Source organism: Microcebus murinus, chromosome 1, assembly GCF_040939455.1.
Source record: "Microcebus murinus isolate Inina chromosome 1, M.murinus_Inina_mat1.0, whole genome shotgun sequence".
Taxonomy (NCBI): Eukaryota; Metazoa; Chordata; class Mammalia; order Primates; family Cheirogaleidae; genus Microcebus; species Microcebus murinus.
In genome coordinates this window covers 81792953-81815900 of record NC_134104.1, presented here as the reverse complement: position 1 = coordinate 81815900, position 22948 = coordinate 81792953, and the positions used below count along the sequence as shown (strand labels likewise).

General features: G+C 36.2%; 1 protein-coding gene across 5 annotated transcripts in view; it reads left to right on the top strand.

Moving 5' to 3' along the window:
• Positions 1 to 22948, top strand: part of FXR1 (FMR1 autosomal homolog 1) — a 72895-nt gene that overhangs the window by 12880 nt on the left and 37067 nt on the right. For all 5 annotated transcript variants that reach the window (XM_012736982.3, XM_012736981.2, XM_012736980.3 and 2 more), the window contains exons 2-6: positions 9064 to 9116; positions 11586 to 11679; positions 21705 to 21776; positions 22158 to 22306; positions 22840 to 22933. In XM_012736982.3, coding sequence (XP_012592436.1) covers positions 9064 to 9116; positions 11586 to 11679; positions 21705 to 21776; positions 22158 to 22306; positions 22840 to 22933 — 462 coding nt within the window. The remainder of the gene's footprint in view (positions 1 to 9063; positions 9117 to 11585; positions 11680 to 21704; positions 21777 to 22157; positions 22307 to 22839; positions 22934 to 22948) is intronic.

Genomic DNA, 22948 nt, shown 5'->3' with positions numbered 1-22948 from the left:
GGCTCCAGTGATCCTGATCCTCCTCCCTCAGCCTCTCAAGTAGCTGGGACTACAGGTGTGCACCACCACCATCGGCTGATTTTTCTATATTTTGTAAGAGACTGGGATTGTTCTTGCTTAGCCTGGCCTTGAACTCCTGGCCTCAAGCAATCCTCTGGCCTTTGCCTCCCAAAGTGTTAGGATTATAGGTGTGAGCCACCTCACCTGGCCTTAGTATTCTTACTAACTTAAAGATATCCCATACAATGGGACATTTAAGCAAAATAACTTGGTTAAGACATCTTAACATTCAAATATTTGTATCCTTTCTCATATCTTCTCAGTGCTTCTCAATATGGAGAGTATTGATATTGCAAGCATACTTTAAAAGAGCTCTCCTCTATTATCTAAAAGAGCTCACCTCGATTACCTCCAGTATTTTCTTTCAGGAATTTTGACTAAGAAGTTTTGATGCTGGTGCTTTCTAGATTTTATCAGGTGTCAACAAAACAGCCTTCTGGTAAGAAACCTCAGTCCTTCCTAACATGGTTCTTCACTGGTTTGCTTACTGAAATGTCAAGAGGTTACTGTCAAGTGCCATAGAAAACTGTAAGCAAATCAAATTTGAGCATGCCTAAACAGTGACATTTGTGTCCTGACTGACATGTGGCTGATTATCAGCTATTTTAACAAATAGTCAATTTTAAGAAGCATCCTGATTTTGGAGATGTGAAATCATTAAAGTGATTGGCTGGGAAGTTAGACTGAAGCCAGAGAATAAATCAATAAACAAACTGATAATTGATGAAGGGATAACAAGTGATATCCATTGTGGCAGTTCTTGAAAAACAAAAACCTGAGATGGTGAATTTTGCATAAATTATACTAGTAACTATTTCCCATGGGTGTTATATTTTTACAATCAAATTTATCCATGGTAGTAATCTTTAACTGCTGTATTTGGGGAAAATAGAGTATCAGCCTACTCAGAGGAAGAGTCCTACAGCATGTTACAAACAGCCCAATGTCTCTAATAGAGAAAAATTTATTTTTATTTTAATCTCTATTTTTAGAAATACATTTTACCACAAGTTTGCTTCAGGAAATTAAGCCATTAACTGCAATGTTTTTAACACACTGTATAAGTTATTTCTGAATGTTGTACCAAATAAATCCAGAGGGAAAAATGTTTAAATTTCATGCCAGTGATCCATGAGAAGAGACATTAAAAAGAAAATCTTAGATATTAAAGCTAGAGTGGCAAACTATGTAAGAATACTTGATCAAGTTTGAAGGAAATAACAATGTATGAGACTCACTCTTCCTTTTGCTTGCTTAAGAGAATAAATGTGAACTAGAGGCTTGATTCCAGACAGGTCCCTTGCTTTATGAAAATTTTTAATGGGTTGGAATCTTGAGATTTGAAGTCATTAAAAAGTTGTGAGCTTCCTGCTGGCATAGTGGCCTGGGCCTGTAGTCCAACTAATTTAGAGGCTGAGGCAGGAGGATCCCTTGAGCCCAGGAATTTGAGGTTACAGTGAGCTACAATGATGCCACTGCACTCTAGCTGGGGCGACAGAACCAGATTCTATATATATGTATATAAAAAATCTAATAGATTGAATTTGAAATCATCAGACTAGTATCTTCTTTTTTCTCTTTTTTTTTTTTTGTTAATTTCTGCTTTAATCTTTTTTTTCCTGTTTACCTTGGGTTTCATATGCTCTTTTCTAGTTTCTTATGATAGAACTAATTTATTTGAGACTCTTCTTTTTGCATTTGGTGCTTTACATTTCTCCTAGTTACTGTTCTAGTGTTCTGAGATTTTGTTTCCATTTTTATTCAGTTTAAATTGTAAGAAGAAAAACCACTTTTTTCTTTCTGCTCTCACATTCAATACAGAACACTTCTGTGACCAGATGTGTGTGGGTTCCCTCTCGCCCTCATACCAGTCAATTCTCCAGTGGGTACCAACTGGGTGTTCTATATTGAAGTCAGTTCCGATGCTGTCTACCTGGAGATCATAGATTGAGGACTCAGTTCCACAAGACTGCCCCCACTTGAGGTGCTGATCCCAGCGTATTGGTTGTTAACCTATACTCTGACCGATAGACTACAAACGGGCTCCTGCAACCCCCTCCTTGGAGTCTGTTAATAGGATGGTTCACAGAACTCAGAGAAACACTTAACATTTACTATCTTAATACAAAAGATACTACAAAGGATACAGATGAGCTGCCAGAAGAAGAGAAGGAGATGTATTAGGGCAGGATTGTGAGCTTCCTGCCTGTTCTGGATGTGCGACCCTCCCAGCGCCTCCAAGTGTTCAGCAGCTGAAGCTCTAGGATGGTATTTCTTTTTTTTTTTTTTTTTTTTTGTTTTTGTTTTTTTTTCAGACAAACCCTTCATCTTCATAGGATGGTATTTCTTAATGGGTTTACTGGGAACGTTCTCAAAGGGATTCAGGCATCTGCAGGTTTCTAAGCCACAGCTCAAGCAAGGTATCTGATAGATTGATCAGTGTTTTAAACATGTCTGTGTTTTAGACATGATAACTGCCTTTCCAGTTGTGCACTAGATTTGGTATTTTGTTCTGTAACCTTGCCTTAAAGTACCTCTTTGTGAAAGGTTCCTTATTTCTCCTGATTAGTATTGCTACCAGACTTAATCTTTTAAACTATATGAATTGGCAAAAGCATTTTCTCATCTAGCTTGTGATGATTTAATGAAAAGAGCTCCAGGCAGAAGATGAAGTTGTAAATAGTATTTATAACCAGTCCTAGAGAGTGAAACTTGGGGCTATGTCAGTGTGTTATTGTTTCAACTTCCCTTTCTCTAAAATAAGTGGTCTGGAAGGTTTGTAAATGAAATTTTATGTGTCTTCATACAGTGTCATTAGATTAGATGACTTACCCACAGCCAGGCCCCATAATTCATCTCTTCTGGTTTTGACTGTATTTATAATTACAATCTTTCAATTCCTGAAATGTATTCATATTACATTTCTTTCTGCTTAATTGATAGGATTTTCCCCCATGACTTCTTCCATCTAGTTGAAAAACTTTGTTTTACAACTATATTATTTGATTTCAAAAATGTGTTTATAAATTAGGCAAATATGCTTTGCACCCTGTTCTCCCACAGGTGATTTATGATGCCACCTCAAAATTGCCAAGCACTATGCAAATGTCAAAAAATGAGGTAGATCTTTATGTTCTGATAAAAATCTACAAGACATAAAGTGGGAGGAGAAAAGCTGAGTTCAGAACAAGTTGTAGCAAATTTGGAACACATTAAAGAAGATTTATATATTACAATTACATTTTTTTCTGTGAATTACATGTTCGTTTAGTTCATGAAATTCATTGTTACCTTCTTTATTAATTTCTTTCTTACTCTTGCTAGAATATTGTGAATTAGGAATTTTATTCTGTTGCATGGTATTTCATCCTCCTGCCCCTTTGTACGTGATATTTTTATTTATTTATTTATTTTGTGTGGGAAAGAGGCTTGCCCTGTTGCCCCAGCTAGAGTACCCTGACGTCAGCCTAGCTCACAGTAACCTCAAACTCCTGGGCTCATGTGGTTACCCTGCCTCAGCCTCCCACGTAGCTGGGACTACAGGTGTGTGCCACCATGCCTAGCTCATTTTTTCTGTTTTTAGTAGAGACTGGGTCTCACTCTTGCTTAGGCTGGTCTCAAACTCCTGACCTCAAGAGATCCTCCCACCTTGACCTCCCGGAGTGCTAGGATTACAGGCGTGAGCCACTGCACCCTGCCCTGTTTATTATTTTTTTTTTTCCTTTTTTTTTTTTTTCTTTTAGTAAAAACTTTCTACATGGATATTTTTTTTAATTATTTATTTTAATTTTTTCCCAGCATATTGTGGGGGTACAAATGTTAAGGTTACGTATATTGCCCTTGCCTCCCCCCTCCACCCCCCAGTCAGAACTTCAAGCGTGTCCATTTTTTGAGATAGGGTTTCCCTCTTTTGCCTGGGCTGGAGTGTAGTGGCATCATCATAGCTCGCTGTGAAACCAAACTCCTTTGGCTCAAGCAATCCTGCCTCAGCTTCTCAAGTAGCTGGGTCTCTAGGTGCATGCCACCACACCTGGCTAATGTTTTTATTTTTCATAGAGATGCGGTCTCAGTGGGTCTCAGTATCGCCCAGGCTGGTCTCCAACTCCTCGACTTTCAAGCAGTGCTCCTGTCTCAGCCTCCTGAAGTGCTAGGATTATAGGTGTGAGCCATTGCTCCTGGCCAATATTGTTTATTATATAGGGTGTCCCAAAAGTTGCCATACGTAGGGAAAACGGGACATATAGCTGAATGTACCTTTATTTACGAAATATTCATTACAAAATTTTTCCTTTGTATGGAGACTTTTGGGACACCCTGTGTTTTAGCTTTTGGGTAGTATACATTTGTAAGATTTTGTGGCTTTGGGTTTTGTTTGTTGGTTAGAAAGGCCTTCCTCATTCCAAACTTACAAATATTTTACTCATTCTTTCTCCTGGAATCTTGATTGATTTTTAAAAAGTTTGAATCTTTTACGCATTGGTTTTTGTTAGGATGAAAAATCTATTTTATTTTTCCCAAAGTTATCCAAATGTCTCAATACCAATTAAAAATAATTCAGGCCAGGTGTGGTGTTTCACGCCTGTATTCCTAGCACTTTGGGAGGCTGAGGTGGGAGGATTGCTTGAGGCCAGGAGTTCAAGACCAGCTTGAGCAACATAGGGAGACCCTGTCTCTACGTAAAATACAAAAAATTAACTGGGAGTGGTGGTTCACATTTATAGTCCCAGCTACTTGGGGAGATTGAAACAGGAGGATCACTTGAGCCCAGGAGTTTGAGATTGCAGTGAACTATGATGATGCCAGTACAGGCTAGCCTAGGGGACAGAGCAAGACACTATCTCAAACAAACAAAAATAAGCCATTTTTCTCCTCCTATTTGTAAATTCTTAAACTACTTAGACCTGTTTTTGGAACCTGTGGTCTTGTGTTTTTAAAATATCTTTTCTGTCTTGATTATTGTAGTTTTAAAATAAACTTTAATGTTGGGTGTAGTGTTTTCTTGTTATTCCCCCCCAGTTTTCTTTCTTTTTTTTTGCTTCTGTAGGCTACCTGTAGGTCACCACCACTCCCATTTTAAAAGTTTCGTTTTTGAGTGCTGCCTTTTATTTTTGAGGTAGACTTTAGTATAATTTTATAATTTTAACCCCTTTCCCCTCCAACAGAATACATAAACACACTCCTTCAATATGTTAGTGGGAGCCCATTGAAATTGTAGGTTAATTTTAGGGGGATATTGAAATTTTTGTAGTTTCAATGCCTATCTAAGAACATGATTTCCATTTTCCTAAGTTTTCTATTTATATTTATTAGAGTTTCAAAAGATTTCTACACAGAGGCTCTGAACATTTCTTTGTTTAGGAAATTTGTAGGAGAGTTTCTTGGTGGTTATTGTAAGTAGAATATTTTTTTGTCCATTTTATTTTCCAGCTTTTTGTTGTTTATATCTAGAAAGCTAATTATTAGTTAATTTGTCACCTTAGCGAATCTTTGACTAAACCTTTTTAAAAATAATTTCTATTTTAGGCTGGATTGCTTTTGAATATCAGTTCTTCAAATAGTGCTTTTACTGCTCAGAGCATCTTGCTACTACCTCTACCCTTCCCCCCTTTATTTTACATGTAATTTATGGCATTTCTGTTTTTTTATTATATGATATCTGTTTTTTATTTTGTCAGAGATGTACAGATAACTTTTTAAGATTCTGAGCGCATTTCAGATGTGTTATACTCCCTGGTTATTTATTGATGATTATTAAATGTAAACATACTAGACTGTGTGAATGAACAGAATGAGTGACCATTTTATAATGATGCCTTGAAATCGTCTGTGTTTGTACATATGTGTGTGCGTGTGTGTGTATATATATATATATGAAGAAAACAAAGAAATGTCAAAGGTTTTGTTCTGAGAAATGAGTCCTGGGCCAGATGAATGTGAATAGGAAGAGAGACGGTCTAAATCCCCAAAGTTTGGGACTAACAAGAGGATGATAGAAGTTATGGAAACTTAAAGACATAAAAGAACCAACAACAACAAAAAAGAAACTTAAAGGCATAAAGCCCCTTCATACCATGTGCAGACAAATGTGGCCATTGTTATCGGTGTCTTCAAAAGATTTTAGCAAAGATCTAATTCTGTCATTTTGGGTCTCTTGAACAGATAGGTACCTAGCAGTTATACTGGTGGTTTGGAGAGTACAAAAATACCTTTAAAACTTTTGACTGTGTCCTGTATCAAATGGGCTCAATTTTATAGAGATCTGGCTATTGGAAGTAGCTTTTCTCTAGAATTTAGGATTTGGGGATTAAATTTTAGGGAGTTAGATCATTAGAAATTGTCCACTGCAGTCCAAATACATTTTGAGGAGGAGGAGGTGTTAGGTCCTTAATTTAATAAATATGGTGGAAAGATATTAGCAATAAGAATAGATGTTCAGAGCTGTGTTTTCACTTCAAGTTTGTGAAAAGTGTGCACCCAAACTAAGTTGATGCTGATCTTTATGGTGGAAGTGTTCGTGGGGAAGGTAGAAACGCTGATTTTTAGGTAGAAAAAAAATATTTTCATTATAATGAAAAGTAAAATTTTCTAGTGGCATGGAGTTATGACTTAAACTAATCAACGATATGTATTATACGGAAACTAGAAAGATTGGTGAGACTTTCCAAACTCTGTTAAAGTTGTTTTTTGGGCAGAGTGCCGTGGCTCATGCTTGTAATTCTAGCACTCTGGGAGGCCGAGGTGGGAGGATTGCTTGAGCTCAGGAGTTCGAGACCAGCCTGAGCAAGAGCAAGACCCCATCTCTACTAAAAATAGAAAGAAATTAATTGGTCAACTAAAAATATATAGAAAAAATTAGCTGGGCATAGTGGCGCATGCCTGTAGTCCCAGCTACTCAGGAGGCTGAGGCAGAAGGATTGCTTGAGCCCAGGGGTTTGAGGTTGCTATGCTAGGCTGACGCCACGGCATTCTAGCCAGGGCAACAGAGACTCTGTCTCAAAAAAAAAAAAAAAAGGTTGCTTTTTTGAATGACTAGACAATGTTGGTGAAAGTTGAAACTATGACTAACTTCTGATAGCAAGATATGCTTTACTAATATTCATGAACTTGGAAATTCTCAGTTTCTGAAGTATTCATTAAAAATGGCAAGAATAGCATGTATATAAATTTACTTGTAACCCATAACTATGAAAGTGCTGACCAAAGTGTTTGCTGAATGTGAGTGTGCACTTCAAGAAATAGAAAAACTGGCCAGGAAGTTGTTACTACGGCATGGTCACATAATTAAAGCCTGAACTGGAGTGGCAGCTCTTAATTTTTAGATTTGGAATTGCAAGGCAGGAGCTGCTATAACAATCTTGAAGAAGAAGGTATCTTGAGTTTTAGTCCTTGATGAGAATATTTGCATGGAAATGTCTCACAGCACACAAATAAATGAGATAACAGGCAGTTGGAGCTGGAAAACAGAGCTAAATTACAAAATAATGTAATTGAGTAACAAATGTGGTGGGAGGGCACTGCCAGACTTGAAATTTATGAATTACCTACATTCTGTGGTTGGTTATCCTACATTGTTGAAGAAAATAAAATGACAGATTTTATTTTCATTCCCATCTGTTTCCTTCTTCTGCAAGACTTTCTCTAGTTCCAAAGATTTTGGGGGGGTTGTAGTGCTGATCTACTTGCTTTTAGGTTTTCCTACTGCAAATTTATGTTTCATAGTCTAATTTCCTTAGAATAATATCTGACACATAGCGAGCATTATAAATATTGTTGCTTTTTTATTACTGTTAATCCTCTTCAGTCTGCTTTATAAATTAAAAAAAAAATTTTGTTTCAATTTTGTCTTTTCCCTTTATTCTCTTTTTTTCTTGTGGGTTTATGCTTATAAATCTTTAGTGTTACTTAGTGAGATAAACAGATGTGTTCAGTTGTGCCATGCTTTGACCAGATAACGCATGCATCTGTATATATAGCTAATTTTTAGTGGATATTATGGAGTCTAGTGTGATAAAGATGTTTTAGAAAAGTATTCACTAAGTACCCAATGATTTAAAGTATGTGTTTAAGCATTTGACTAATATATAATGTCATTTCATGTTAATTGTAGTAATACAAGTGCCAAGGACTGTTTGCCTAAGGTTACATAGTGGTAGAATAAGTATTTGAACAACAGTAATTCAACACTGGAGTCCTTTGCTTTCTTCAGTATGTCAAATCTTATGATTTTTTTCAACTGTATTAATCAAATTGAAGTTATAGTGAAAAGTCTAATTTTGATATTAATTTTAAGGCTAAAGAACTTTTTACTGAGAATCTATTTATTTTCATTCCAAAATAGTTTTGAGGCAATGTATTGTACTTAACTATAGCCCCCCCTTTTTTAAGGGAAGAGAAGTAGGCAGGAAAAAGATGATTAAGTTAATGACAAAGATGATATCCAAAATGTCATTCATTTTACAAAAAGGTGGACTGTAATATTTATAGTGTTTATAACGAAATTAAATTCTTACTCTGTGCCAGATACCGTGCTTAACATTGATTATTTTATTGTTTGGTATGTAGGTATGATACCATAATTAACTCCATTAGGTTAAAACTATGCTCAATATACAAGCGGTAGAGCTGGTGGGATATGAATCCCTGGTGTCCAGATTCCAGAGCTTGAATTCATATATCACCATACTGAATACTGAATTCTTAGTCAAAATAGTAAAGACTGCCACACTCTAATACCTGTGGTGTTCCGGGGATATACATTTACTTTTGCTAATTTTGAGATAGGTGATACTATGTGAAAAATGAGATTTTCAGAGAGGCTAAGTAATTTATAAGGTCATGTATCTCATGAATGGTGGAGATGGAAATTAGACCCATATCTGCCTAATTCTAAACCCTGTGTTCTTTCAGCACTCTATATTGTCTTTGTATTTCTAATATAGCGTTTTACAGTTATGCAACATTTAATATTGATAATGCTTGTAATAATGTTTTTGTGTTTTGAAGGGATTTATCAAAGATGTTCATGAAGATTCCCTCACAGTTGTTTTTGAAAATAAGTAAGTTATTTTTATTGACATCTTAACTTTAATGATTGGTAGTGCCTAACTGTTTGTCTTTGGGTGTTTCTGATGCCAGTGGGAAAATGATTTTGCTTTGTTGGGGGAGGGGAGCATGCTTTGGTTGTTTGATCATCTTGTGAGTTCACGTAAGCCTGTTTTTGATAATACTTCACCTGTTTTTCTGTCCACATTTATTTGTCACTTATTTTATAACCCACTTCTTTGCCAGACATGTATGGACATGAATCATTAAGTAGTTTTTGCAGAAATAGTGGTTCAGTTAAAATATGCTTAATTTTTTTTGTTTTTTTGAAGATAGAGTATTACTCTGTTCCCCAGGCTAGAGTGCCATGGCATCAGCCTAGCTTACAGCAACCTCAAACTCCTGGGCTCAAGCAATCCTTCTGCCTCAGCCTCCTGAGTAGCTAGTACTACAGGCATGCACCACCATGCCTGGCTAATTTTTTTTTTTTCTATATATTTTTAGTTGGCCAATTAATTTCTTTCTATTTATAGTAGAGATGGGGTCTTGCTCTTGTTCACGCTGGTCTTGAACTCCTGACCATGAGCCACCGCACCCGGCCTAATATGCTCAATTCTTAAAAGTCCAGCATGTTGAAATGATGTTGTAGAAGGCCTTCGAAATGGCTACTGGTAATCACAAAATTTAATATTAGGCCATCTTTAATTGTTTGATGTTAATAATCAATTTTATAGATATTGTAAGAGTTAAGTAGTCTAAAAACGGGAAAGACAGTATGCTGGGCTTGGTTAGGAAGGGTTATAAAAGAGCACTGTTAAATTCGAAGGTCAGAAAGGACTGTTCAACTTCCACTTTTAAGCTGCTTCTGGAACAACCTGTAAAGCATCTTTGCCTGGCAGCTGCTTCATGTAGAAACAAGTGTTGAGATGATTTTTGTCTTTTGAGGAGCTGCCATTTAGATGGTGAGAGCAAAAAGAAAGCACCCCAAAATCTTTGACTTGTCAGCTGCTGCTTTGCCCAGTATTCATAGATAGAAACTTAAGGAACATTTTATGTGCTAGTATACCTCCCAGGCATAATATATGACCTTTGTGAACTTCAGAGTAATGAGGAATTTTTGACTTTATAAATTCAGTTTATAGGCCTGACGTTGGTGGCTCACGCCTATAATCCTAGCACTCTGGAAGGCCAGGCGGGGAGGATCGCTCAAGGTCAGGAGTTAGAGACCAGCCTGAGCAAGGGTCAGACCCTGTCTATACTAAAAAAAAAATACAGAAAGAAATTAGCTGGACAACTAAAAATATAGAGAAAAAATAGCCGGGCATGGTGGTGCATGCCTGTAGTCCAGCTACTCGGGAGGCTGAGACAGTAGGATTGCTTAAGCCCAGGAGTTTGAGGGCTGTGAGCTAGCTGATGCCATGGCACTCTACCCTGAGCAACAGAGTGAGACTCTGTCTCAAAAAAAAAAAAAACACAAACAAAAAAACAAATTTAGCTTACAAAATACAACACAAAAAATGCCATTTAAGCAGTGGTTAGATTAATAGTTTAATACATTCATATTTATGCCAAAGATTAAAAGTAAGCTCTTTGGCTGGGCGTGGTGGCTCACGCCTGTAATCCTAGCACTCTGGGAGGCCAAGGCAGGCGGATTGCTCAAGGTCAGGAGTTCGAAACCACCCTGAGCAAGAGCGAGACCCCGTCTCTACTATAAATAGAAACATATTAATTGGCCAACTAACATATATATAGAAAAAATTAGCCGGGCATGGTGGTGCATGCCTGTAGTCCCAGCTACTCGGGAGGCTGAGGCAGGAGGATTGCTTGAGCCCAGGAGTTAGTTTGAGGTTGCTGTGAGCGAGGCTGACGCCATGGCACTCACTCTAGCCTGGGCAACAAAGCGAGACTCTGTCTCAAAAAAAAAAAAAGTAAGCTCTTTGTAGGTTCTGGTTACAGTATGTATTTTCACTGTAGAAAAGATAAATTGAATGTGAGAAAATGAAATCTTTTGTAATTCAGCTATTCAAAGTAATTGCCAGTTAATTTTTTTGTATTTTTGTAAACATACTAAAAATAATTTTGTAGTTTATATTGTTTTATAATCTATGAGATTGTGTTCTTTTTTTGACAGGTCATATAGTTATAAAGTGTTTGAAATAAGTTGATGTCACTACTGTTTGGCAGCTGTGTGGATGTGACATTATTTCAAATCTAAGTCATTACTGTGGACTTAGCCTATTTCATTTGCAGAATAATGTATGTACTGCTATTAGAATAATTAATTTAGAAGATAATATATAATTACCAATGATGTTAATCGTAAACTTTGTCAAGAGCCATGCAAAATCTATTCTACCTCAGTAACTTACTTGGGAAAGGTAAATGATTAACTTAAAAAATATATATAGGACTGAACATGGACTATATAGATTTCATGTTAGGGGCATATTTTAAAACTGTTGATACCTTTTCTAATCCTTCAGTTGGCAACCAGAACGCCAGGTTCCATTTAATGAAGTTAGATTACCACCACCACCTGATATAAAAAAAGAAATCAGTGAAGGAGATGAAGTAGAGGTATGTATTTTTAATTTTATTTTCTTGGGTCTATTTTTTTTGGCTTGAATAAATATTCTTGTAGGAGAAATTTAATTCTTCTTTCTATTGGTGGTGATGACTGTGTAATGTAGCAGTGTTTGAGTTTTGGAGTTAGAACTGCTCTCAATTCTCCCATGTTTAGCTTTGTGGAATTGATAAAGTTTCTTTATCATTGTAATGAAAATAATTTGAAAGATAAGGATGATAGTGCATTTGTATTGATTTTAAAAGAACCTGGCACACTGTTTTGTTTTGTTTTGTTTTGTTTTTGAGACAGAGTCTCACTCTGTTTACCAGGCTAGAGTGCCGTGGCATCATCCTAGCTCACAGCAACCTCAAACTCCTGGGCTCAAGCAGTCCTTCTGCCTCAGCCTCCCAAGTAGCTGGGACTACAGGCATGCGCCACCATGCCCGGCTAATTTTTTCTGTACATTTTTAGTTGACCAATTAATTTCTTTCTATTTTTAGTAGAGATGTGGTTTCTAACTCCTGACCTTGAGCAATCCTCCCACCCTCGGACTCCCAGAGTGCTAGGATTTACAGGCATGAGCCATCTCGCCCAGCCCACTGTTTTCTTTTTTGCTAATTATTTAAAATTTGTCTTGTGAATTTTGCCTCAATATATTTGAAAAATATTATAGTTTATTATAGTGGTCATTAATGTAGTTTATATATAATCATGTGAAATATTATAATTAGCATACTGCCTTATGGAATATTCTAGAAATGTCTGGAAAATTTTGAAAAGTACAGAAAAGAAAAAAAATCACCACTCAGATTTTAAAACCTCCATTCGTGGTTTGCGTATTATTCCAGGCTTTTTCTCCCCCCCCCCCCCACCTCCAACAAAAATGGGATCATATTATACTGCTTTCTTGTATCTTGTTTTGTTTCATGCTTATTATATCTTGGATGTCTGTCTCTTCAGTGTTACCATTCTTTGCTTTTATTAATAGAAAAGAAACTGGGAAGTAATGGTCAAATACAGGTGCAATGATGACAGAAAATTTGATTTCCGGTTTTGAAGAAATTTGTACCATCCCTCTTAGGTGCTCAAATATAATGTATATTTCTCACAGGAAGTTAGTTTGATAGTATTGAAAGATTTTCAAGTCTCTTTTGTACCTACTTTATATAGGGTGGTAGGATAGGAGAACCTTTACTAATGAAATAGCTATTTAGGTCCACTGCAGTGGATCAGAGGTATAATCCTAGCACTTTGGGAGGCCTAAGTGGGAAGATTGCTTTAGGCCAGGAGTTTGAGACCAGCCTAGGTAACAGCAAGACCTCATCTCTATAAAATATTTAAAAAATGAACCAGATGTGGTGGTTCCTTACATCTTTCTGTAAGGATTTTCATTTTCAAAATTTACTTCTGGTACAGAATTTTTCTTCTGGAATTTGGGCAAACAAGAGTTAGGTCAAACAAGGAATGACTTAAGTTTAGAAATGTTATAGAATTAGAAATTGTGGTGATCAGAAATTGTGGTGATCAATTTTTAGAGTAGTGTCTTTTTTATACCTTTCTGTTCAGATACATACTGATAAAGTCTCAGATTAAAGGAAAAACTACTCTTGGTGGGTACTGAAGGTGGCGTTACAGTGTACTTTTCTCCAGTCCTAGTCTACGCCCTGTTCTTGAACCATCTCTGGCTCATCTCCCCAGCTGTCAACAAAATGTTTATGTTAGAGATTGAATTGATGATCCTAGAGTGTTTTATTTCACTTTGTTTTATGGTTCATCCCTGGTGAAATTTGCTGTCTACAATATAAGGAAGTAAATTTAAGCTTAATTTTGCTATCCATGGATTTTTTTTTTTTTTTTTTTTGCCATTGTTTGTTAGAAATCTATCCATATGACCTGAAATGTTTAGAAATTTTGTTTGTGTTAGTGCTTTACTTTTTGAACCAGGGAACTTTTGGAAAGTCTCCTCCTCCCTTTAGTTTCCAAGTAATAAAGCTTAATGTAAAAAATGAAATGATACAGAATTATATAGAGTAAAAGTGAACCTTCCCTCTTAGTGTAGGTGTGCTTGTCCACCCACCCCAACTTAAATCTCATTTATCAAAATTCTCTTTAGCTTTCTTTCTTAGCATTTATAAAGATTATATTTTTTTAAATCGTAAAAATTGGATTATATTATATACTTATAATATATTTTTTTAATTCAGTTAATTAGGACATCGGACATTTTCATTATCTGCTCATATAGATTTACCTCATTCTTTCTAACCACTTCATAAAATTCCTTTGTCTGTATCATAAAAGACATTAAAATTATTAGTAGCCAGGTACAGTGGTTCATGCCTGTAATCTGAGCACTTTGGGAAGCCAAGGTGGGAGGATTGCTTGCGGCCAGCAGTTCAAGACCATCCTGGCAACATGGCAAGACCCTATCTCTACAAAATGTATGTAAAAAAGAAGGTAGGTAGTGGTGTTCCATACCTGTAGTCCCCGCTGTGTGGCAGGCTAGGCGGGAGGATCGTGTGAGCACAGATGTTTGAGGTTTCAGTGAGCTACCACAGTCCAGTCTGGGTGACAGAGTAAGACCATGTCTCTTTTTAAAAATAAATAGATAAAATTATTAGCAGATTTTTTGCTATTACAAAAAAAACCCAAAAAACAAAAACAATGCCCAAGTTAATATTGTTACATAAATCTTCTGATAGAAGATTACTATAAATCTTCTGGTAAAACTCCTGGGTTAAGCAATCCTTCTGCCTCAGCCTCTCGAGTAGCTGGGACTACAGGCATGCAACCACCATGCCTGGCTAATTTTTTTCTATATATTTTTAGTTGTCCAGCTAATTTCTTTCTATTTTTTAGTAGAGATGAGGGTCTCACTCTTGCTCCGGCTGGTCTTGAACTCCTGACCTTGAGCAGTCCTCTCGCCTCGACCTCCCAGAGTGCTAGGATTACAGGCGTGGGCCACCTCGCCCCACCTGTATTACTTTAAAAATATGTTGGCTGCTCGAATACTAGGTTTGTCTTTCCAGATAGCTGATGAGACTTACGTGAAGTTACTGTTGTGGTCCAGTAGTAGTTTCAGGAATGTACTATATGATGTATATTAGTTAATTTTAAAAGGTCTAAAAGGGAAGATGTTCATTTTCAAACCTAGTGGCTTTTAATTTAACTTTTTAAAAAGTGGTGGCATATGTTTTGAAATCATTACAACACTTAATACTAAATTTTTTCTATGCATTTGCTTAATGGTTGATTTTGCTGACTAAAGATTGCTAGGAAAACAGGCTCAGCTTGTAAAGTTGAAGGTAATGGGAAAATGAAGCGTTCTTTAGATTCTCTCTTTATTTCTTTTTAAAAAAAGTTTTTTTCTAGCCAGTCTCCACTCAAAATAGATTTTTTTAAAACTGGGTATATAATGTCCTGGGCTGTTGGAAGAGCAGTAGAAATCTCCCCCTACCTCCCATCCTGTGATTTTACATGTGCCATGTTTTTGTCTTTTATTGTTGATAATACACAACATACACAGACATGTTACATAGTAAGCCTGACATCTCAGGCCAATACATAATTTTTTAAGTTTTTCTTGAGTCTAGCATATTTGAAACTTTTAAAACATTATTTTTGAGTCATAAAGTTTTCTGGTTTAGTATCAGTAGTCAGAATAAGAGTTGGCAAGTTTTTGGTCTTGTGATATATGTCTTTCCTTCCAGCTATGTGGTGAATTGTCAGACATTATGGTTATGCATCTACATCTGTATATTTTAATTAAAATGTTGAAATAGGTACTTGGAGAATAATTAGGTAATCAAGGGAATAAAAGTCATTTGAGAGATGACACTCCCTTACAACTTTTTAATTCCATATTTTATTTACGCAAAAGATAGAGTATACACATATGGTTTACTCTTTACTCTTCTTTTTTTAAATAGGATCTTGCTCTGTTGCCCAGTCTAGAGTGCAGTGGCATAATCATAGCTCACTGCAGCCTCAATCTCTGGGTTCAAGTGATCCTCCTGCTTCAGCCTGCTGAGTAGCTGGGACTATAAGTGTGTGCCACCATGCCCAGCTAAATTTTCTACTTTTTGTAGAAATGGGGTCTCGCTCTTGTTCAGGCTGGTGTTTTGAACTCCTGGCTTCAAGCAATCTTCCTGCCTTGGCCTCCAAAAGTGCTAGGATTATAGTCTTTAGCCACCATGCTCATCCTACTTTCTATCTTTAAAAGAAGTTTTGAATTTGAATTTTTAAGTGTCTGTATTTAGACTCAGTCTTTCTCATAATACCAAGTCCATTGTTAGTCTGGCTGCTTGGGAAATGCTCATACTTAAAGGGGAGGTGAACATATTCTTCATTACTTATATTTCTCTTAGGGAATAGCCAGTTTTAGGACTTAATATAGTAAAGTTGGTGTGAAACTCATTTGTTAAAGTATCATCCTTAAATATTAATGAGATAATAGTATTATGTGGATAGAGAAATCCCATCACTGCATTCCAGATGTTAAGTTTACATTTTCTAATGTGCATTTTGTATTTCTTCATAAATTACAATGATATAAAATGTCAGATATATAGCAACAATACTCAATTATTTTATCTCACATGTTGGATACATGAGCCATTATGATAAGTATTCAGTTTTATAGTAAATATTATTTGGAAGAGTAAAGTGGAAATACAGTTAATTTATTCAAAACTGGTAAAAAAAAAAAATAGAGTATCTCCGTGTTCATATTATCTTTTTTTGGTTGTTACTTTGAAAGGCATAGTTGAACATGAATTTGAAAGAGAAATTGATGACTTTAGTATCTAGACTGGAATTCCATTAAAATCACTTGTGGCTGGCTGTATGCTTGAATTTGGAGACCATTTTGTAACAAGGTTTGACTTGGGGTCATTTTTGGAAAGAATTGTGAAACAGGCTTTTGGAATTTGATTCTTCCTGTTCCATTCTCCACTCCATGAAATGATAATCTTTAATCTGAATACTGTTGTGTTGGATTTCTCATGGTCACTCCTTAGTCTCTTGAATTTTAAGCTCTTTGGATTTGAAGAAGCTTTAGTATGTAAGCGCAGTGGGTGTCGTTGCTTCATAGTGTTAATTGCTCCTGTGGAATAGTTCAGAGAGTTAAGTGAAATCTGAAAAAAGGGAATTTCTATGAGGTGCTCTTATTCCAGTGATGTATTTATAAATTAATTGAGTAACATTTGGGACATAGTATACTAGGTCAGAGTTTTAATGCTGGGTTTTGAAAATGATTTTTTATTGTGTGAGATATACTCAGCATTTTATAAAGGTTATGATTTGACCCACAGCAGAAACACAGTAGAGCCAGATTCATAGTGTTTTGATGCAGGCTCTGGAATTTAGGGGCTATGAGAGTGACTTTGTCTTTCAGGGGTGAAGTTATTAATGAAGCTTACAGAAGTGGATATTAAGTATAAAATTGAATTCAGCATGTCAACATTGACTGAGAAATGTAGCCTCCAGGCAGTTGAAATGGTTTATTCTCTCTCTCATATGCAAGCTACATAGCCAGATTCCTAGCAGGTTATGCTTTAGTAAAAATATCAGGTCATTAAATATGAAATGTGCGATTTCAAATCAAAAATGTAGTTTATTATATCTCAAGAAGCAGTACAGTTAATAAAAGTATGTGCCTAAACTATCGACACAGTTTTGTCATCAACAGTAACTTGTTTATGCCAGCAGCCAAGAAGCCTGGAGAGTGGCAGTGAAATCGGAAAAGGTATTTTCCACAGCTTGTTGAAAATTGAGTATTTTTTCTTGCAAGAAATGGTCCAAGGCCTGGAAGAAGTGGTAGTCAGTTGGTGCAAGGTCTGGTAAATACAGTGGATGACGAAGAGTTTCCAAGTCCAGCCTCTGTGGTTTCAGCAGCATTGTTTTTTTGGGACATAGGGTCTTGCAAGAGGATTGGCCTCTCTCTGTTGACCAGTCTTGGCTGGTTAATGGCTATCATCCTCATCATTTCATCCAGCTGATTGCAGTAGACATTGGCTGTAATTGATTGACCAGGTTTCATGAAACTGTAGTGGATAATATGAGCGCTGCACCACCAGACACCATTAGCTTTTTTTGATGCATACTCAGTTTTAAACTATATTTTGGCATTTCATTTGTATCTGACCATTGGGCCGAACACTTGCAGTTGTCAAAAAGAATCCAGTTTTCATCACACATAACAATACAGTGTAGAAATTGTTCACTTCATGTCTTGATGGCAAAGAAAGGAAAGCTTAGAGACAATTTCTCTTAGGCTCATTTGATTCATGTGGTACTCATCTATCTAGCTTCTTACCTTGTCTATTTGTTTCAAAATGGTCCAGTATTGTTGGAATGGTAATGTCAAATCTTGCTGCTAATTCACGTATAGGTTGAGATGGATTTGCCTACACTGCAGCTTTCAGCTCATCATTATCCACCTTGGTCTCAAGTCACCCATGTAGCTCATTTTCAAGATTAAAATCACCAGAATAAAACTTCTCAAACCGTAGGCATACTGTGCATTCATTAGCCATATCCTTCCCATACATTTTGTTGATATTTTGAGCTGTCTGCACTGCATTGGTTCCATGATGTGTAACTCTGTTAAAGAATAACATGCGTTTTTGACTTATCTGTGGTTTCACAAAAATTGCTCTAAAAATAATTTGGAAAGATAATGATAATCTAAAACATACATTTCAAAGACTGAGGATGTACTTTCACAATACAGATAAAACAAGAAGTGTCAAGGTGAAATGTGAGAGACATTAACTGTCAAACTTAAGGAAAACAGACATTCCATACTTAACCTACTAGAATAAAGTGATTTAGGTAGTTTTAAGACCTGTCTTTTCAGCAATTCAAGCTTGAGGTACCCATTCACTATAAATCATAAGAGATAAGATATAAATCATATATAAGAGATACTCTAGTCTGTTTACCTGAACTGCCTTTCTGAGATGGTGCTTGGAATGGGCACCTTCCTTCTGGTTCTTAGGATATTCTTTTTTTAATCCTCGGTATACTGGAAAAAACAGTCATTGATCATTTACTGTTTGTTTGGGTCCAATGGACCATTTTAATTTTTTAAAAATTCTTTTAAGTCGTTTTACAAGTAATTTTACAGAAGAATGAATAGCAAAGTTCAGTATCACTAGACATTTTAATAAGTTTAAACATAGCAAATCCAACTTTCCATTATTTTCCTCATTTTGATGATACATGGGCCAACAGTGGATACAGTTCTCTAAATGTAACTAACTGCTCAACTGTCATGCATGAACCTAGAATATATTCATCTTATAAATATATCAGATTTGAAATACATCTCTAATAAATTGTAGCTTATTCTGGTTATTCTTACACTTGGATCATCAGAATGTAATACTTGAATACTTGTGAAATTTTTGATGGCTTATTTTATTGAAGAGGAAGTGGCCATCTTTGCACTGTAATTATGTCATATTTAGCCAATTGGATTGACTAATCCATTGAATTTTTTTTAATCATTTGTTTGTTCCTAGTCACCTTTGTATAACACACCTACCTTTGGCGTCTTTCCATTTAGGAAGTATTGGTGCACAAACATCTTAAATGAAGAGAGAATACGGTCATGGATCGTTTTAGAAAAGCAGGATGATCCAAGCTCTTGTTGAAGGATTTTAGGTGATGAATTCCCAGTTGAATAAGTAACCTGGATGAGAACACCTTTTTACCTTTTTATCCTTAGAAATACGTTGAAAACATTCATCTAGGATGTCGCCATCTGAGGACTTCATAGTCTGAGATTTTGCTTTATGAGATACTTACACATTCATCAGTAGAATCTAGTGTGCTCCTGTCTCTTTGCATCCATCTTCTGATTGCTCTCATAGTAATGAAAGACCTGCCTCTGTAAATTTTCTTCTCTTTGCAATTATGGATGGAAAATAATAAATTATGAATTCTCAACTGTTAGTAGTCAGAAGCAGACTACAAGAATAGTGTCTTTGATCTTTTTGTACTTTCATGAAAGAGATGCAATACTTTTTTTTTTTGAGACAGAGTCTCGCTTTGTTGCCCAGGCTAGAGTGAGTGCCATAGCGTCAGCCTCGCTCACAGCAACCTCAAACTCCTGGGCTGAAGCGGTCCTCCAGCCTCAGCCTCCCAAGTAGCTGGGACTACAGGCATGCGCCACCATGCCCGGCTAATTTTTTCTATATATATTAGTTGGCCAGTTAATTTCTTTCTATTTAAGTAGAGATGGGGTCTCGCTCTTGCTCAGGCTGGTTTTGAACTCCTGACCTCGAGCTGCCTCGGCCTCCCAGAGTGCTAGGATTACAGGCGTGAGCCACTGCGCCTGGCCAGAGATGCAATACTTTAGGCCAGGCGTCCTCAAACTTTTTACAGGGGGTCAGTTCACTGTCCCTCAGACCGTTGGGGAGTGCGCACGGTGGGCCTGGGATGAGTCGGCTGCTAAGCAGGACAGGCAGCGGTGGCAAAAATACCTGGAGGGCCGGATAAACGTGCTAGGCGGCCTGTATGTGGCCCACGGGCCGTAGTTTGAGGACACCTGCTTTAAGCTATGCAATAAGGAAATCATAGGATGATTTATTTCACTATTGTATCTTTCTAGATGATGCCACATTCTTCTGTTTTCTTAAAGTATAACAGAATAATTGATAAATGATGAAATAGCAAAATGTTTCAAGATATATAGGAAAAATAAGACCCCTAGATTCTACCTTAGATTTTTATTTATAAAAGGGCACAGTGGTTACATGTAATAATTGCTAGATAGGGGGAGTTTTATTGTATTATACAAAACAGTAAAAATTTTTTGTTCTTTGGAAAAGCACTAAGTATAAGTATAAAAGACATAAAGTATTAATGGTTGTGTCACACGTGAGCAAGCCCAGGTTGACCTTGTGATGTGAATTGATCAGACTCTATTAAAAACGTTAGTACGTTACTCTAAAAAAAAGTCATAAAATATTGAACCTTTTGAATAGTTACATCTGCTTATACAGGAAACTAAAAAGCTGAAATTGTGTCCATTGGGCCTTGATTGGTATATTGGCTTTCCTGTTTTTTCCTCATAGCTTTTTTGCTAATCATGGTGTACAGTGAAGTTGATCATTAGGTTTTGGCTTATTCATTTACAGTTCCAGTATTCCCACCACTTCCAAGTTTACTCTCAAATCATCTTAATAGAAGCTTCCTCTAAAATTATTTGCCTATCTATAGTTGTTTGCATTTATCTCCTAGATGGCTCTTAATATTCACTGGTAGTTTTCCCTGGCCACCTCTACAAAGGCAATCTTAGTTCGTATAATCAAGATTCTTTTGGAGGTGTTTCTTCCCAGCACCAGTCCTGCCCCTCCATGTATTGAAAATATAGTAAACCAGCTGCTGAATCTAAGACATAATCCCTAGTAGAAACTTTTATAATCTTTTATGTTAATAAAACTGATATTTTCAGATATAAAGACTGTGGATTTAATTTTTCTGATTAGTAGTTTTTGTAAGATACTTATATATACTCTGCTAGAAGACTTAATGTATAACTTTTTGTTATTTACCTAAACATTTGTAGTACATTTGATTTAGGTCCTTTAGCAAAGGATCAGAATGTCATATCCTTGAAGAAGGAATTTTAAAATTCGGCTTATTACGTTCTGAAGACAAGTTTTAATTTTTATGAATAATGTTGACAGAAAGTGAAGAACCTGTGTTTTACACTGCGTAAAAGAACGTTTTTTAAAAAATATTTATGTTTAGTAAACCTCATGAATTTGGTTTAGGTTACATTTCCAAGAGATTTCCAAGAAGCCAAATTGCCCATAAAATGTTTAGTTTTATATTTAAGTAGTAAAATTTAATTGTATATACCACTTTAATTAAACTGCATTTAGTACAACAATTTCAAGTAAGTAACATTTTTGATTTTTGAGTTTAGTGCGATTTGGCATTTATAACAAGTCATTGTTTACAGTGTTGAAATCTTTTGGGAAGAATGGTTAAAGGCATTTTTTCATTTTTTCCCTCTTTTCAGGTATATTCAAGAGCAAATGACCAAGAACCATGTGGCTGGTGGTTGGCTAAAGTTCGGATGATGAAAGGAGAAGTAAGTGATCTTGAAAATACCTCAACTCTATTTTGTGAATGTTTTCCAAACTTTCTTTTTCTAAAAGCCTACCTCAGAAATAGTTGGTCAAACATTTCAAAAGTTCATTAGCATTAATTTCTGTTTGTGTTCTATATTGGCAAACACCAAAGCTGCTCTCCAGAGGTACACCTCAAGCATGTAAGAACCACCAAGTTTCATGCTTGTAAGAACCTGTAACCTAGTTTAGGCAAATCAGATTGATGTAGCTAAGCTGTACTTAGTATTTGTGCCACATGGGGGAGGGTCTGTTGGTTAAGCTGAGAAAGGTAATTAGAACTTCATTTAAAGTTTATTATTTTTGATCAGATAGGATTTTTAAAGTATTTTGATGTCTTTTAGTTTTATGTCATTGAATATGCTGCTTGTGATGCTACTTACAATGAAATAGTCACATTTGAACGACTTCGGCCTGTCAATCAAAATAAAACTGTCAAAAAAAATACCTTCTTTAAATGCACAGTGGATGTTCCAGAGGATTTGAGAGAGGCGTGAGTAATTTTATTTATTATTTTGTTCTTTTTCTTTTTTTTTTTTTAGACAGAGTCTGGCTCTGTTGCCTGGGCTAAAGTGCTGTGGTGTCAGCCTAGCTCACATCAACCTCAAACTCCTGGGCTCGCCTCCTGCCTCGGCCTCCTAGGTAGCTGGGACTACAGGCGCTTACCAGCACCCCACCGGCTAATTTTTTCTATTTTTAGTAAAGATGGGGGTCTCGCTCTTGCTCAGGCTGGGCTAGAACTCCTGACTTCAACCAGTCTATCCATCTATGCCTTCCAGAGTGCTAGGATTATAGGCCTGAGCCACTGCCTGGCCTTGAGTGATTTTATTTACACTATTGAATTGCTTTGTGAATTAAGAGGATTTTTCAGTGCTACCAAACAATCATTTTCCCCTCAAACACTCAATCAAAATTTTCTGATAGAAAATCTTTTAATGAACATTTTTAATGAAATACCACCTTCACATTACAACTTTTCTCTTAATCTGTTATTGAGGTTTTACACTTAAATTAATTTCTCTCTAGGTGTGCTAATGAAAATGCTCATAAAGATTTTAAGAAAGCAGTAGGAGCATGCAGAATTTTTTACCATCCAGAAACTACACAGCTAATGATACTGGTAAGATAACACCAT